This window comes from Notolepis coatsorum, assembly GCF_963971535.1.
Source record: "Notolepis coatsorum genome assembly, chromosome: 4".
NCBI lineage: Eukaryota > Metazoa > Chordata > Actinopteri > Aulopiformes > Paralepididae > Notolepis > Notolepis coatsorum.
In genome coordinates, this window is record NC_140168.1 from 72,937,609 (window position 1) to 72,956,092 (window position 18,484).

The 18,484-nt window shown below is 41.9% G+C and overlaps 1 protein-coding gene across 1 annotated transcript in view; it reads left to right on the forward strand.

Annotated features, from left to right (window-relative positions):
* Window positions 1-18,484, forward strand: part of bop1 (BOP1 ribosomal biogenesis factor) — a 206,314-nt gene that overhangs the window by 127,875 nt on the left and 59,955 nt on the right. The window contains exon 4 of the mRNA XM_084311977.1: window positions 10,896-11,050. Within this exon, the coding sequence (XP_084168103.1) occupies window positions 10,896-11,050 (155 nt within the window). The remainder of the gene's footprint in view (window positions 1-10,895; window positions 11,051-18,484) is intronic.

Sequence of the window (18,484 nt, forward strand, 5' to 3'; positions counted from 1 at the left end):
AGTAGGGGAAGGGGGGGGCACAGGAGCGAAAGAGAGATGTAGGGGGACAGAGGAGGGGGGTGAAAGTGAGATAGAGGAACGGGAGGAGAGGAGGTAAAGAAATGGTGATAAACTGACCTTTTTCAACACCTTTCAGAATCAGACTATTCTTTTGGTAAATCAATAGAAGCTGAAGGAATGTTACCTGGTTCCAGACAACCTTCAATATGACTAATGCAGCCCTTACCCTTAAAACACACTGGATGTACCCTTAGAACACACTGGATGTACCCTTAGAACACACTGGATGTACCCTTAGAACACACTGGAAGTACCCTTAGAACACACTGGATGTACCCTTAAAACACACTGGATGTACCCTTAAAACACACTGGATGTACCCTTAGAACACACTGGAAGTACCCTTAGAACACACTGGATGTACCCTTAGAACACACTGGAAGTACCCTTAGAACACACTGGATGTACCCTTAGAACACACTGGATGTACCCTTAGAACACACTGGATGTACCCTTAGAACACACTGGATGTACTCTTAGAACACACTGGAAGTACCCTTAGAACACACTGGATGTACCCTTAGAACACACTGGATGTACTCTTAGAACACACTGGAAGTACCCTTAGAACACACTGGAAGTACCCTTAGAACACACTGGATGTACCCTTAGAACACACTGGATGTACCCTTAGAACACACTGGATGTACCCTTAGAACACACTGGATGTACTCTTAGAACACACTGGATGTACCCTTAGAACACACTGGATGTACTCTTAGAACACACTGGATGTACCCTTAGAACACACTGGATGTACTCTTAGAACACACTGGATGTACCCTTAGAACACACTGGAAGTACCCTTAGAACACACTGGATGTACCCTTAGAACACACTGGAAGTACCCTTAGAACACACTGGATGTACCCTTAGAACACACTGGATGTACCCTTAGAACACACTGGATGTACCCTTAGAACACACTGGATGTACCCTTAGAACACACTGGAAGTACCCTTAAAACACACTGGATGTACCCTTAGAACACACTGGATGTACCCTTAGAACACACTGGATGTACCCTTAGAACACACTGGATGTACTCTTAGAACACACTGGATGTACCCTTGGAACACACTGGATGTACCCTTAGAACACACTGGATGTACCCTTAGAACACACTGGATGTACCCTTAGAACACACTGGATGTACCCTTAGAACACACTGGTTGTACCCCTCTCTCTCTCTCTCTCTCTCTCTCTCTCTCTCTCTCAGTAGCCACAGTGAGGAAAGTATCAGCAATCAAGAGTGGAAATAATGAGCCCTGCTCCTTAACGACAGAGAGAGAGATAGACTAACCAAGAGAGAGACTGACGCAGAGAGATAAAGAGAGAGAGACTGATGGAGAGAGATACTGACAGAGAGAGACTGACGGAGAGAGAGAGAGACTGACCGAGAGAGAGAGAGACTGACCGAGAGAGACTGACACAGAGAGATAAAGAGAGAGAGAGAGACCGATGGAGAGAGATACTGACGGAGAGGAGGCTGATGGAGAGAGAGAGAGAGAGACACACACAGACTGACTGAGAGAGAGAGGCTGATGGAGGGAGAGAGAGAGACTCACTGACTGACTGACTGAGAGAGACAGAGAGGTTGGAGAGAGGGGGTAGAGAGAGGCTGACACAGAGAGAGAGAGGCTGAGACTGAGAGCGAGAGAGACAGACAGACAGACAGACAGACAGACAGACAGACAGACAGACAGACAGACAGACAGAGATGACAGAGAGATACAGAGACTGACATACAGAGAGAGACAGAGACATAGAGAGAGGGAGAGGTTGGAGAGGGGGGTAGAGAGAGGCTGACGGAGAGAGAGAGACTAACACAGAGAGGGAGAGAGAGAGACTGACATAAAGAGAGGGAGAGGTTGGAGAAAGGGGATAGAGAGACAGACCGGGAGAGAGAGCGAGAGAGACACTGACTGACTGACTGACTGACTGACTGACTGAGCGAGACATACAGAGAGAGAGACTGAGAGACAGAGACTGACACACACAGAGACATAAAGAGAGGGAGAGGTTGGAGAGAGGGGGTAGAGAAAGATGGACAGGGAGAGAGAGAGAGAAGGAGGGAGAGTCGGAAGAAGAGAGTTTGGAGAGACGGACAGAGGGAGAGAGAGTTCTTCCAGTAGAGTTGAGGTTTAGGTTGTGATGTCATCAGGACGTGGTCTGGCTGCTTGTCAGAGCTGTATGGCAGTATGGTGGCAGCTCACGCCAGCCACGAGCCTGGCACCACCTCTGTGTGTGTGTGTGTGTGTGTGTGTGTGTTATTCTCAGAGGCTAGACTGAAGCTGTGCTTTCCCCTCCTCTCGTAACTCTATTCAAATCTGCTTCATTGGTGCGGCAGAATACATTGCTGCCAAAGCAGTATAGACTATAGTCTAACCCGGCATAGACTGTATACGCATAGACTGACCCAGTATAGACTCGAGATACTTTTATTGCCACACAACCAGGCTAACTCAGTATATATGCTATATAGACTAACCCACTAGCATAGACTATATATATATGCAAACTAACCCAGCATAGACTATATGCAAACTAACCCAGTATAGACTATATAAATATGCAAACTAACCCAGTATAGACTATATATATGCAAACTAACCCAGTATAGACTATATATATGCAAACTAACCCAGTATAGACTATATATATGCAAACTAACCCAGTATAGACTATATACGTAGACTAACCTAGTGGTCCCATAGTGGTCTACCATGGAGAGGCTTAGATAGACCTGGTCTCATAGTGGTCTATGAATGGTCATGTCTCTCTCTCTCTCTCTCTCTCTCTCTCTCTCTCTCTCTCTCTCTCTCTCTCTCTCTCTCTCTCTCTCTCTCTCTCTCTGCCTCTCTGCCTCTCTCTCTTCTAATGATCATCTCCATCACAGTCTGACAGGCCCCTGCCTGTGTGTGGTGTGGTGGTGGTGGTGGTGTGTGTGTGTGTGTGTTGTATTAGAACCAGGTGTTGGTGTGTCTTTCTCATGTGTCGCTCTCTCTCTAGCATGCATCCACACACTCCTATGCAGTCCAGCTGTGTGTGTGTGTGTGCGTGTGATGGAGAGAGAGAGGCAGGCGGGGGTTGTGTTTGGTGTTGGAAAGCGGTGGGGGTGTGTGGGTGGGTGGGTGGCATAGCAATTGTCCAGTCAGAATGTTGAAATATCCTCTCAGGTCTAGATGTCTGCCAGAGACTGAGATGTTTGTCCAGAGACTGAGATGTCTGTCCAGAGACTGAGGTGTCTGTCCAGAGACTGAGATGTCTGTCCAGAGACTGAGGTGTCTGTCCAGAGACTGAGATGTCTGTCCAGAGACTGAGGTGTCTGTCCAGAGACTGAGATGTCTGTCCAGAGACTGAGATGTCTGTCCAGAGACTGAGGTGTCTGTCCAGAGACTGAGATGTCTGTCCAGAGACTGAGGTGTCTGTCCAGAGACTGAGATGTCTGTCCAGAGACTGAGGTGTCTGTCCAGAGACTGAGATGTCTGTCCAGAGACTGAGGTGTCTGTCCAGAGACTGAGATGTCCAGAGACTGAGATGTTTGTCCAGAGAGGCAGAGACTGAGATGTTTGTCCAGAGACTGAGATGTTTGTCCAGAGACTGAGATGTTTGTCCAGAGACTGAGATGTCCAGAGACTGAGATGTTTGTCCAGAGACTGAGATGTTTGTCCAGAGACTGAGATGTTTGTCCAGAGACTGAGATGTTTGTCCAGAGACTGAGATGTCTGTCCAGAGACTGAGGTGTCTGTCCAGAGACTGAGATGTCCAGAGACTGAGGTGTCTGTCCAGAGACTGAGATGTTTGTCCAGAGACTGAGATGTCCAGAGACATGTTTTGACAACTCTAAGCTGGTTTCCTGGACTGTTTAGTTGTGTCATGGTTTACCAGGTTTAAAAGGTTCTCTCTTCAGGTTCTTAGACTCGTACTCATAGTGTTTCAGTTAAAACACAACAGTATCTAACATTTCATCAAATTATACTTTGCTGAAAAATACTGTATATCACCAAATATTTATTTTAAATTTTGTATTTGTTTCTTATTACTGGATCTTGTAAACAGGTCACAGTTAAACAGTGATATCATATTTTACCTACTCTACAACTACATAGAAATTAGGCATTTTCTTAATTGGTTACCAATGGTTACGGGCAACCATGTTGGAAGAAAGAGAACTACACAAACATACCGCAGTGTTTCCCACAGGATTTTGTGAGACTGTGGTGGGTGAACCTCTGCCCCTCTAGGGGGGTCCGGGTGCATGCCCCCCCGGAACAATTTAGTAATAGTATATACTGGATTACTATTACGACTACTACCACTGCCAATACTACTGATACATCCCTATTGGCAAACTTTATATTTAAAAAAAAATTGTAAAAAGAATAATAATAATAAAATTAAAAAAAAATCTTAAAAAAAAGATTTTTATTACAAATTTGTTTTGGTTCATTATACAACTGTGGTGGGACTAATTAGACACTAATTAGACATTATACAACTGTGGCGGGCCGCAACAGTCTAGGTAATTAATGGGAAACACTGTACCGTACAAGGCCTCTATAGATCACATACCTGTGAATCAACATGAATCCCTGGTTCCTTATTTTTTTGCCTGTGGTGAGAATGAACAGTGTCTTCCTTCCTGTTTACCAGTAATTATGTCTGTTCAAATGCATTTAGGTTTAGAGGTAAAGAGACGTTTTACAAGAGGATGATATGTTTTGTTAACTTGTCTAATTTTAAGAGCCACATTGCTAACACTAAATGACCGGATGTTGCAATTTTGTTACGCCCCCACGATGAGAATGAGCATACTGTCAGGCTGTGAGACTATTCTTTCTCATAACCAGGTTTTGAAAAGCTTAGCAAAAGGAATTAGAAGAGTTATTAGGTAGAAGAGTACAGGTGAATTCAGGATGTAATCGGATGTGCAGCCATTCGATTTGTCCGTGAGGGAGAGAAATGTAGAGGAGGTAGGTTTTTAGTTAGGCATGAGTCGGACCACCTAAATTGAGCTACTGATTGGGAGATGTAGGTATATTTGGGAAGAAAACGTGTTGTTCCACGAGAGATGGTTAGTACTAACCTGAGGCCTGACCTAGTATTATGGTCTGTTAGTCAGCGGTTAGTTTATTTGATAGAATTGGCCGTGCCTTGGGAGGATTCAGTGGAGGAGGCCTACGAAAGGAAAAAGCTTAGATATGCAGATTTGGCAGCAGAAACTGAACAGCGAGGATGGAAAGCTAGGGTTTGTCCAGTGGAAGTAGGATGTAGAGGATTTATAGCACGGTCAACTTTATCATTATTTGGGAAATTTGTGGGTGGAGTTTGTGAAAGGCTGTACATTAGATGTCAGAAGAAGCATTGAAAGGCAGTCAGTGGATTTGATTGAGGAGAAATAATGTCAGCTGGGGGCCAAAGTAAATAAAGGGTAAGATTATTCCTTTTCCTCTCTGTTGTTGCTGTTGCATGTAGGGATGCACCCGATCCGATATTGATATCGCATATGGGCCCCGATATGACTAAAATAGCTGGATCGGGTATCGGTAAAAAAATATATATATATATATCGTATTTTTTTTTATTTTTTTTTATATAATAATAAATAAAATAAGAAATAACAATAAAGTACATTTATATCTATGTGTTAATTTGTTACATTTTGTTTCACTAAGTTAGGAAAGTAATGTTTTAAGTCAAGCCTGATGTTGCCTTGCACAAAAAAATTATCCCAGTCTCTTCCACACAGTGAGGCATACAGTTTATTAATTGAACAATGGGTATCGGATCGGTACTCGGTATCTGCCGATACCCAAAGCCCAGGTATCGGTATCAGTATCGGGACTGAAAAAGTCGGATCGGTGCATCCCTAGTTTCATGTGTGATATTGTTATCAGGAATTGTTCTATTTTTTACATACAGTAGGATAACATATGGATGTGGATATCATGGTGAATGGGAGCTAGCATGGAACTAACTGTCCTAGGCCGGGGCCCAACTTGATGAAACACCAGTGTAGGGAGGTGCCCACTTGATAACCCTTGATAAGTTCAACTGGTCGTCGAGGACAACACCAAGGTTCTTGGCGGTCAGGGACGCGGTCACAGCTGCATTCTCGACTGTGATGGAGAGGTCGGTCAGGGGGGAGGATTTGGCCGGCAGGTGGAGCAATTCTGTTTTGCTTAGGTTCAGTTTGAGGTGGTTGGTCGTCATCCAGGCGGAGATGTCGGACAGACAGGCCGAGATCCGCTCAGTATCATTGTTAATACCTGAAGCGTGCAAAATGGGACGTCTTTTTTGACGTTGGCAATGCTGTTTGGGCGCCATTATGGGCCATGTAATACATTGTGTGTATACAGTCTGTAGTTCCATAGTATAAGTATGTATAGGCAATGGCATGTTAGACTTTCATTTGACAATGGGAGTGGGTTTCTTCATTGAGTGCTTATCCTTATCATTAGGGCACAAGTATCTTGTGTTTTATTATAAATTGTCTTTATCTTGTAATACAGACCGTTGTCATGGTGCTGTGTCATTTAAAAGTATCTATTTTATTTTTACATACTCCTGCAAGAAATAAATGTGTATATATAGTTAATAATATATTTGTGGACAATGGGGTAGTAGAAAACCTCTGCATGGATCCATGACAGTTTACCTCCCAGCTCTACTCTGTCACTATGACGTCTGAAAGTATCATGCAGCCTTTAACAATAGCAGCAAAGTCCCACAGAGTCTGTGGCCATATTACATTACTTTAGCATGGAAGTGTGCACGTAGGCCTACCTCCATGCCTGTGTGTGTGTGTGTGTGTGTGTGAGAGAGAGAGAGAGAATATTGTACTCCAGTCTAATTGGCTGTGCTAGGAGAGGCTTTATAGAAATTACTCACAGGTGGAAACACCACTTATAACACACACACACACACACACACACACACACACACACACACACACCACTTTAAAAAAATCACACAGTCACACAGTTGAGAGCTTTCAGCTGGCCTGAGAAGAAAAGAGAGAGCAGGAGAGAGACTGACAAACTGTGTGTGTGTGTGTGTGTGTGTGTGTGTGTGTGTGTGTGTGTGTGTGTGTGTGTGTGTGTGTGTGTGTGTGTGTGTGTGTGTGTGTGTGTGTGTGTGTGTGTGTGTGTGTGTGTGTGTGTGTGTGTGTGTGTGTGTGTGTGTGTGTGTGCTATTTTCTTTCTCAGACAATGACATCTGTATTTCCCAACCTGATGTAGTTTAATAACTGCAGTTGTGCTCAAGTTATAGGTGTGTGCGTGTGCGCGCCAGGGTTTCCGTTAGAATTTTTTTTTGCAGGTCTGAGTGTCCGGTAGATTTCAATCTACCGGACAAATGGGATAAATTCCGGTCAGAGTTTATTGAGCTTAAAAACAATTGATATGCCTATATAAAGAATGACATCATCAAGGCATTTATAATATTTTAACTTAAAACTAGGCTACTTTTGCGTATATACAGTCATTAATATATTCCAAATAAAATAAGTCCCTCGAGACTTCGTGCTGCTGCCGACTTGAGGTGTCGGTGGGCAGTCTGCCCGACCTTAATAAACAGCAGTCTGTTATAATCACATTTTTATGAGCTAACGAATTCCGTTATATTGGACATTTATATTAATTATATCAAGCGAAGAACTGAACATTATCGTGGGTTTGCGTGATTTATATCTCCACCTCCCAACGACTTGGTGCTGGTCATAATGTCCGGTGAAAATAATTCCCTCTAAACACAATTTGATTATTTGAATTGTATTAAAATAGGCTAAAATTAAATAGCCTATGCGATGAACGAAACAATAATTTGTTTCATCGTTGCTTCACCAAGCAGCCGGTCTAATAATGACATTCTGTTGTCAGCGCGAGCTGGCTGCTGATATATTTACGTGAAGCATGGAGCAGCAGTGTTTTTAGGTCCGGTCTGGAAACCGCTCAGCAGCGCCCCCACCCAACAGCTGAATTGCCAATGGCTGAATTGGAGTACTGCACCCTGCCGGCCGGCAGATGGATGCTTCTCGCAAATATATCAGCAGCCAGCTCGCGCTGACAAGACAATGTCATTATTAGACCGGCTGCTTAATGATTGTTTGTTTCGTTCATCGCATAGGCTATTTAATTTTAGCCTATTTTAATACAATTCAAATAATCTAATTGTGTTTAGAGGGAATTATTTTCACCGGACATTATGACCGGAGAGATTAAATATGTCGGACTTCAACAGATTTTGCCGGTCAAAAACCGGTAATTACCGGCTAACGGAAACGCTGGTGCGCGCGCGTGTCTGTACCAAGGTTATACATGTAGGCTGTTATGAGTTGTATGATCCAATATCTCAGCCTATAGAATACCTCCTCTCCTCACCTGTCTAACACACACACATGTATACACACAGAATGCACTAGGAGACATTACCGTCCTATTAGAGACTGTCCCTCTAGTTCTTTATAAACATGTTCTAAGTAGGTTATCCCTGTTCTAAGGTTATCTCTGTTCTAACAAGGTTATCTATGTTCTTTCTAAGGTTATCTCTGTTTTAACAAGGTTATCTATGTTCTAACAAGGTTATCTCTGTTCTAACAAGGTTATCTATCTTCTAACAAGGTTATCTCTGTTCTAACAAGGTTATCTCTGTTCTAACAAGGTTATCTCTGTTCTAACAAGGTTATCTCTGTTCTAACACGGTTATTTCTGTTCTAATAAGGTTATCTCTGTTCTAACAACAACAAGGTTATCTATGTTCTAACAAGGTTATCTCTGTTCTAACAAGGTTCTCTCTGTTCTAACATGGTTATCTATGTTCTAACAAGGTTCTCTCTGTTCTAACAAGGTTCTCTCTGTTCTAACATGGTTATCTCTGTTCTAACAAGGTTATCTCTGTTCTAACACGGTTATTTCTGTTCTAATAAGGTTATCTCTGTTCTAACAACAACAAGGTTATCTATGTTCTAACAAGGTTATCTCTGTTCTAACAAGGTTCTCTCTGTTCTAACATGGTTATCTATGTTCTAACAAGGTTCTCTCTGTTCTTACAATGTTATCTATGTTCTAACAAGGTTCTCTGTTCTAACAAGGTTATCTATGTTCTAACAAGGTTATCTATGTGCTAACAAGGTTCTCTGCTCTTACAATGTTATCTATGTTCTAACAAGGTTCTCTCTGTTCTGTGTTCTATGTAGTGCATTAGGAACTCTGTTACTGTAAATGGTGTTCTAACACGGTTATCTCTGTTCTAACAAGGTTATCTCTGTTGTTCTGTGTTCTATATAGGACATTAGGAACTCTGTTACTGTATATGGTGTTCTAACACGGTTATCTATGTTCTAACAAGGTTCTCTGTTCTAACAAGGTTATCTATGTTCTAACAAGGTTATCTATGTGCTAACAAGGTTCTCTGCTCTTACAATGTTATCTATGTTCTAACAAGGTTCTCTCTGTTCTGTGTTCTATGTAGTGCATTAGGAACTCTGTTACTGTAAATGGTGTTCTAACACGGTTATCTCTGTTCTAACAAGGTTATCTCTGTTGTTCTGTGTTCTATATAGGACATTAGGAACTCTGTTACTGTAAATGGTGTTCTAACACGGTTATCTCTGTTCTAACAAGGTTATCTATGTTCCAACAATGTTATCAATGTTCTAACAGGGTTATCTATGTTCTAACAAGGTTCTCTCTGTTGTTCTGTGTTCTATATAGGACATTAGGAACTCTGTTACTGTATATGGTGTTCTAACACGGTTATCTATGTTCTAACAAGGTTCTCTGTTCTAACAAGGTTATCTATGTTCTAACAAGGTTATCTATGTGCTAACAAGGTTCTCTGCTCTTACAATGTTATCTATGTTCTAACAAGGTTCTCTCTGTTCTGTGTTCTATGTAGTGCATTAGGAACTCTGTTACTGTAAATGGTGTTCTAACACGGTTATCTCTGTTCTAACAAGGTTATCTATGTTCCAACAATGTTATCAATGTTCTAACAGGGTTATCTATGTTCTAACAAGGTTCTCTCTGTTGTTCTGTGTTCTATATAGGACATTAGGAACTCTGTTACTGTATATGGTGTTCTAACACGGTTATCTATGTTCTAACAAGGTTCTCTGTTCTAACAAGGTTATCTATGTTCTAACAAGGTTATCTATGTGCTAACAAGGTTCTCTGCTCTTACAATGTTATCTATGTTCTAACAAGGTTCTCTCTGTTCTGTGTTCTATGTAGTGCATTAGGAACTCTGTTACTGTAAATGGTGTTCTAACACGGTTATCTCTGTTCTAACAAGGTTATCTCTGTTGTTCTGTGTTCTATATAGGACATTAGGAACTCTGTTACTGTAAATGGTGTTCTAACACGGTTATCTCTGTTCTAACAAGGTTATCTATGTTCCAACAATGTTATCAATGTTCTAACAGGGTTATCTATGTTCTAACAAGGTTCTCTCTGTTGTTCTGTGTTCTATATAGGACATTAGGAACTCTGTTACTGTATATGGTGTTCTAACACGGTTATCTATGTTCTAACAAGGTTCTCTGTTCTAACAAGGTTATCTATGTTCTAACAAGGTTATCTATGTGCTAACAAGGTTCTCTCTGTTCTGTGTTCTATGTAGTGCATTAGGAACTCTGTTACTGTAAATGGTGTTCTAACACGGTTATCTCTGTTCTAACAAGGTTATCTATGTTCCAACAATGTTATCAATGTTCTAACAGGGTTATCTATGTTCTAACAAGGTTCTCTCTGTTGTTCTGTGTTCTATATAGGACATTAGGAACTCTGTTACTGTATATGGTGTTCTAACAAGGTTCTCTCTCTTCTATGTAGGACATCAGGAACACTGTTGGGAACATTCCCATGGAGTGGTATAAGGACTACCCTCACATTGGCTACAACCTGGATGGGAAGAAGATATTCAAGCCAATCAGAAACAAGGATGAGCTTGACAACTTCCTGGACAAGATGGAGAACCCTAATTACTGGTAAAAAATATATATATATATAAAAATACAGACAGTAGAAAATAAGAGACTCAGATTACTGGTGAGGACAGTAGAAGATAAAATAAAGAATAGACTCATATTACTTGTGAGAACAGTAGAAAAAAATAGACTTGTATTACTGGTGAGGACTGATTGATCCATCTATCATCCATTGCAACAATATATTATCACCGACATCCTGTTGGGGGATCCCCCTTTGAACAGCCCATCTGAGGTTTCGCTCCTCCACGCCGCCTGTGGTGCTTTTTTTGCTATTGCTAGGTTTTTAGTGAGTCGTTCCTTATCTTCATTGGGGAGTGTTGGATATTTGGATTTTATGGTGGTTTTTGTTTTTGATCTATTGTAATGTAGGGCTGGGCGAGTAATCGATTTAATCTATTAATTCGAATGAATGATTTAGGAAGATTTTTTTAAATTTTAATCGACTTTCAAAAAAAAAATCTTTTGTTTTCTTTTTCTTTTTAAGAGTAACCTTTTATTTTACAAAAAGTGATGTTTGGTGAAAGTTACATTTGCAATTTATTAACACATTGTCCGCCATGGGTTATATCCATCAATATAGCCAGTCTGCCACCATTGAAAGCCTATGGAGATGTTTACCTTCTTTGCAGGGCTATAACTTGTTTAATTGTATTGCTATATTGACGTTACTATGGCCCATTCAACATCGATTATCTATCGTTCCGGATGTGGGAACGTTATATTTTTTCATTCATACATTGTTGTGTTAATACCGTCTTGAATATAAGTATGTTTATAAGCTTTTCTGCTGTAATTCCAAAAACGCTAGTTATATACACGCTATATTAAAAAATTCAAATGTATATGATCGGTATACATTATGCTTCATCATGCGTGGAGGAAAGGGGGGGCGGGGGTTGTCTATAATTCCTTTATCGTCAGTAACGGCTTTATGTAGTATAGGTTGATATATTGATCAGACTGTTTGCAAACAAAGAAACGCACAATCGGGCTGAAAATAACGTTACTGTCCTCTTACCGTTCGCCGATGAGACTGGAAGAAAAAGTTCCCAATTATTTGACGCCGATCGCCTAGATCAATTTCCGGTTTGTATGGCGCAATAAACGCCAAAATCATATAGATTATTGCGTTATGGAAGCGATCCATATGCACGCCAGTGTTTGTCTAGTCCCGTAGCAAGATATTACTGCCGGAGGGATTTCCTCAACGCACCGATCACAACTTCCGGTTTTGAGAGTGTAACTCGCCCGACCATCCACCAGGCGGCGGTATTGAGGCGTTGCAATCTCATTCAGGGTCCTGCTGCAGCACCGGAGGTTAGCTGGATGAATTATGAATGCCATGGCGAAAAAATTAAATATAGATTTTAAAAAACGGCTTACGCCGTTGTTGGCGTTCAACACATGGCGGCCAAAAACGGCGTAACTTGTTTATGGCGACCAATGTGTTGTCATGTCTATGATCAAGAGGCACCTTTTATTTGTTTTAAGTGAAGTTTGGTGAAAAAGCAAGTTATTGCACTATTAATCCCAATAGGGACATTCATCTTTGTTTGATCAAGAGTAACCTTATATATATATTATATATATATATATACTGTATATATATTATTAAAAAATTTAAGATTGGTGAAAGTTAGGTTTCCTGATTTCCTTGGCGTTTCTAGTTTAGAAAAAAATCAATGTAAATTGGATGTGGTGTGAAAAAATCTGAGATTTTATTTTTAGGCCATATCGCCCAGCCCTATTGTGATGTTTCTTCTTGACTTGTACAGCCCATGACGACTATTCCATGTGATTTCGGGCTATACAAATACATTTAATTTTATTTGTTTTGTACAGTATAAAATAAAATTAAGAATAGCCTAGGATTACTGGTGAGAACAGTAGAAAAAAGATTTACTCAGATCACTGGTGAACAGTAGAAAATAAAGAATAGACTCATATTACTGCTGAGAACAATATAAAATAAAATAAAGAATAGATTCGGATTACTGGTGAGAACAATAGAAAATAAAATAAAGAATAAACTCCGATTACTGGTGAGAACAATAGAAAATAAAATAAAGAATGGACTCATATTACTGGTGAACAGTAGAAAATAAAATAAAGAATAGACTCTGATTACTGGTGAGGACAGTAGAAAATATAAAAGAAATAGACTCAGATTACTGGTGAGGACAGTGTCAACAGCGCCATCCTTGAGTTTCTACAACAAACGGTTCTTGAGATACGAAATGGGGTGTGGCTTAAGTGTAAGTGGTGGGGCGAACATAGAAGTCCAACGGTGCTACACGTGAGTCAACGACAAGATATCGTTTTCGAGATACAGAAGGAGGCGTGGCTTAAGTGTAGGGGGTGGGGCAAATATAGACCAATGAAAGCGGATATCCACACTGCATCTCTATGATATATGAAAGGGGGTGACTGTTGCTTATACACAGTGGTGTGGCTTTAAAAAGTAGACTCTACTGAGTTAATTGACACATCCCATAAGTGTGTGTCTGTGTGTGTTTCTCCCAGTGGAAGTGTATGAGGCTCAATTGTGTGCCTGTCCCTTTAAGATTGTGTGTTTGTGTGAGAGTGGGTGGGTGTGCCCTTTTATGGGCTGGTGAACTTCCTGTGACCTGGTTTGTTCAGTTTCTGGGGCTTGTCCCATTCCTCCACTTGGCTGAGTGTGCTTGTGGACGTTCACACTTCGGTGACGTATTGCAAGGTGGAACGTAAATGTACCTACAGTGTGCAAGTAGGCATCAAGTGTGTGGGAATATTTAAACAATTGGGACACACTTGATAACCCATTTTCATCCATCATGGATTGCGAAGATCTAATGTTACTGCGACGTAAATGCAGCTGATTGTGCTGGCTATGTTTAAATGCAGCTAGTTGTGCTGGCTATGTTTTAATGCAGCTGATTGTGCTGGCTATGTTTAAATGCAGCTAGTTGTGCTGGCTATGTTTTAATGCAGCTGATTGTGCTGGCTATGTTTAAATGCAGCTGGTTGTGCTGGCTTTGTTTAAATGCAGCTGATGGTGTTGGGCCTGTTGGCTATGTTTAAATGCAGCTGGTTGTGCTGGGCCTGTTGGCTATGTTTAAATGCAGCTGGTTGTGCTGGCCATGTTTAAATGTAGCTGGTTTTGCTGGCTTTGTTTAAATGCAGCTGGTTGTGCTGGCTATGTTTAAATGTAGCTGGTTTTGCTGGCTTTTATGTAGCTGGTTGTGCTGGCTATGTTTAAATGCAGCTGGTTGTGCTGGCTATGTTTAAATGCAGCTGGTTGTGCTGGCTATGTTTAATGCAGCTAGTTGTGCTCACTGTTTGGCATTGTTCTTGACTACTTTCCTAGAAGGACCCACCAGCATTTCATGTTTAAGGCGTAACCTAGAGAGCTAAATTCTAACTTTGATGATAACCAGGATGTTTTGCTTAAACTATCACCACACTTTTTTCTATATTTTCTTTCAACTTCTCTTTACACGCCACAGAACGCACACAGACCAATCAGAATAAACCTGCAATATTACATATTCTTAGGTCTTACCTGTCTTTGAAAAATAACTGATACTGTTTCCCATTTATGTTATTCGTTTATTGAAATACATAACCAACAACCAATTAAAAGAAATGAGACGGAGAGGAGGAAGCTACTCACTGGTATCCATCAGTATTATTTGGTAAACAGGACGTCATTCTTTGCTCTCAATTTGATTACCTAGAACAGGGGTGGCCAACCAGTCAGAGACTAAGAGCCACAAAAATTACTGTGGTACCACAAAGAGCCACCATATATACCAGCGTTTCTCAACCTTTTTTTCAGCCACGCACCCTTCCTGTGTTTATAGGTCCCACCCTCTGGCCTCTGATGTTACTAATGTCTTTTTTATTTAGGCCTCACAGGGTTAACCTCTTAAGCCCGAGCGGTCCAGTACTGGACCGCAAATGACATCAGGCCATAAATCCATCTCTACAGAATGTATGAATTAATGTTGCGTTTTCTTTTCAAATGTAGCCAAGAGTAAAGACCCTAACCCTGTCAAAACAGCAGTCAAAGTGTATATTTTCAGCATTACGTTTGTTTACCAATGATTGTAACTGTTATTAGTGAAACATATGATTATATAAATCTCAGGGCATTGAGTCGGAATTCGGCGCATATTGACGGGAGGAAGTGGCACAGCCAAAAGTGAGTGTAGTCTTCTTTTTTTTTTGTATCCACTTTTTCTCCCATCCCAATTTCGTATCGTCCAATTCAACCCTCCCCTGTCTCGAACGCTGTTTCTTGCCTCCCACAAGCCGGCTGCAATGTGGACTAAGTCATACATAGCACAAGTCCCCTCCGATACTCGAGGTAACAGCAGTCGCATCTTTTCACCTGCGCGGCGCGATCTTTCAGCGTCAGGGGTCTGCGCTTTGGAGGGGCGCCGCCCCCATCGCTTCCTGATTCTACTGCGCAGGCGCACCAACCGACCTGTAGGAGTCGCTGTCCACAACGCCCGATCCCCACCCATCAGTTTCCCACCCCCTAATACTGCCAATGTGTATTAGTACGGACGACCAGCTAAACTGAAAGCAATGTGGAGCGCTGGGCTCGAACAGGCGAACCCAGCATCTCCAGTATTCGTGGTGAGCGCCTTGCCCACTGCACCACGTAGCCGCACTGAGTGTAGTCTTTTGAAGGAAGAGACCCAGGGCTTTTGATGGACTTTCGAATTTCGAAAAACTACCCTACCCAACTCACGCCAGCAATTACCAACTACCCTACCCATCAATCATCTGACTTCTGGATAAACTTTTTTATTTCTCTTATTTTTCGGGATTATCTCCCACAAACCTGAATGTTGTGAACGTCTAGCAAAAAACGGCGTTGCAATCTGATGAGAAATCTTGGAGAAATGTACATTATAAAAAAGTAACTGTACGTGCGGCTGGGTGGCGCAGCGGACATTGCGCTCGTCACCAACGCAAGAGACACCGGGCTCGAATCCGGCTGTCGGCGTTGCCTCCGGCTTGGGCCGGCTGTCATACTAACTCAATTGGCAGAGTTAGCGGGTGGAAGTCGATGGGTGGTAATCTGGACTTTGTGGACAGTGACGGTTGGGGGACTCCTGCACAGCAGAGACAGGGAGTGGCGGGGGTAGTGTGAGCCTCCCACACGTTACACCTCGCCAATGAGTAGGCCTGCCGCGATAAGCAATAAATCGATTAATTGCCGCGATAATTAAAATGAATGCAATGATTTTGACGGGCGCGATTAATTGCTATTTGCGTGTTTGTTTGAGGCGGAACCAGTGAGTGCCCCTTGTCAGTCACTGTCCGTGTTGGGAGGCGGGCCGCTGGCTTTACTACAGAGCACAGCACAGGAGCTCCGTGGGGCTAACGTTACCCCTCATTGTGTCTATTCTACTAGCATTAACGTTACTCATACAAACAATCAATAGCGAGTTATATTGATCACGCTATGTACGATAGCCATGCTAAAACGCTAGCACAACATTAGCACCTAACCTAACAACAAGCCTTAACAAGTCAGCAATCTTTTTGCGAGACTAAACTCTCCGCTCTGTGGCAAATTGTGTTGATGTCGGTTTTGTTTAATCAATAAATGAGGCAGAATACACAGTGACTGTATCCTTTGTTTATTGCACTTGTGCCTGCTGCAAACATAATGATTATGAAATCCTATGCGAGACATTAAAGATGGCGGCGTTCTGTTTTCGTTCAGACTCCCTCAGACTCTCCAATGAGTGACGCGTCTCTATTCTGACCAATCAGTGGTCTGCAGTGTTTCACGTGACTTTTCTGGTACCACTTCTACCAATAAGATGCATGCATCTCACTTCTACTCGCTTGGAACCACGACAGAGCAGGGACTAAAAAAGTACCTGATAATCACAACAATACTTCCGGTCCGGTCGGTGGGCTTCAAAATAAAAGTCTAAAACACCGGAAAAGACGGAGCGGTGGGCTTCAAAATAAAAGTTTTGGGAAATAAATTTCTCCAAAAAAAATTCTCTAACCGGTCGCAATAATATCGCTTATCGCGATATTTTCGGGGGCAATTAATCGCCCAGCAAAATGTGTTATCGTGGCAGGCCTACCAATGAGAGTCCGCGCTGGCAGGTGAAAAGATGTGACAGGCTGCCTCCTCGTGTATCGGAGGGGACACGTGATGCAAGGCTTCTATCCTCCCTACAACCGGCCAGTCGGGGGCATATGCGAGCAACGTTCAAGACGGGAGGGGAGAATTGGCACAGCGAAATTGGGATGGGAGAAAAATAGAAAAAGTGGATAAAAAAAAGTAACTGTACTTGTGAATCACGCCTGGTCATACTAAATTCAGATTGAATATTGCCATTGGAAAGGGGAGATTTGGCCCGATCCATAGATGTGCGACTTGGCCATAATAAGGTAATTTATAGGCCTGATATTCTATAATCATATTTCAAATTGCATGTGTACAGATGGCAGAATTCAGTACTGTATCTACAAAACCTTCTGTTTAATCATCTTCCCTTTATTAATTTGCTTAGATTTTTCAGGTCTGGTAAATTTTAGCATGGTGTTATTCACAGTCAAAATATATATATATAATTGAATTGATATTCTCCTTTTGGTTCATTACAATTTACTCAAGCCTAGTAATATACATAATATTTCTGACACTGGGAATACATTCCCTGAGATCCATAGATGTCCCTAGAATCAGATACCAAGAACATGCAAATGAACCATTTAAAAAAAAGTCTGTAAATGTTTATTCTACATCTTATGGAATGAATGACAAAAAAAAAATATTATAAATCTTTTTTTTTTATGGAGGAAGGAGCCACACATTGGCGGGCAAAGAGCCGCATGCGGCTTGCGAGCCGCGTGTTGCTTATTGCTTATTGACAGCGGAAGAGTGTGCCCGAGTGCTTCCGCGTTTTCCCTGATTGGCTGCGACACGCCCCGCGGCAGCCGCAGAGCGGAGCGGCAGAGCTTGCGGCATTATGTAGGCGTAATCGCCGATGATTTTCATTCGAAGCTTAGCTCACCTGGCAGCGCTGCGGTCCGTTGGTTACAAGTTCGAATCCCTTCAATATTTTTTTTTTTTTTTTTTTTTTACGTGTATTCTTTCGCCGGTTAAGGTTAGGCATGGTTAAGGTTAAGGTTAGGCATTGTTTCGGAGTTGGTTAAGGTTAGAAGGGTTAAGTTTAGGCGCTGTTAAGGAGCTGGTTAAGGTTAGAGTTTGTCTTAGAGAATGGCAATATTCTTTCTATGGTTAAGGTTAAGGTTAGGCATGGTTAAGGTTAAGGTTAGGCATTGTTTCGGAGTTGGTTAAGGTTAGAAGGGTTAAGTTTAGGCGCTGTTAAGGAGCTGGTTAAGGTTAGAGTTTGTCTTAGAGAATGGCAATAGACAGCCTATTTCCGCACTGCCGCTCTCTCGCGCTGC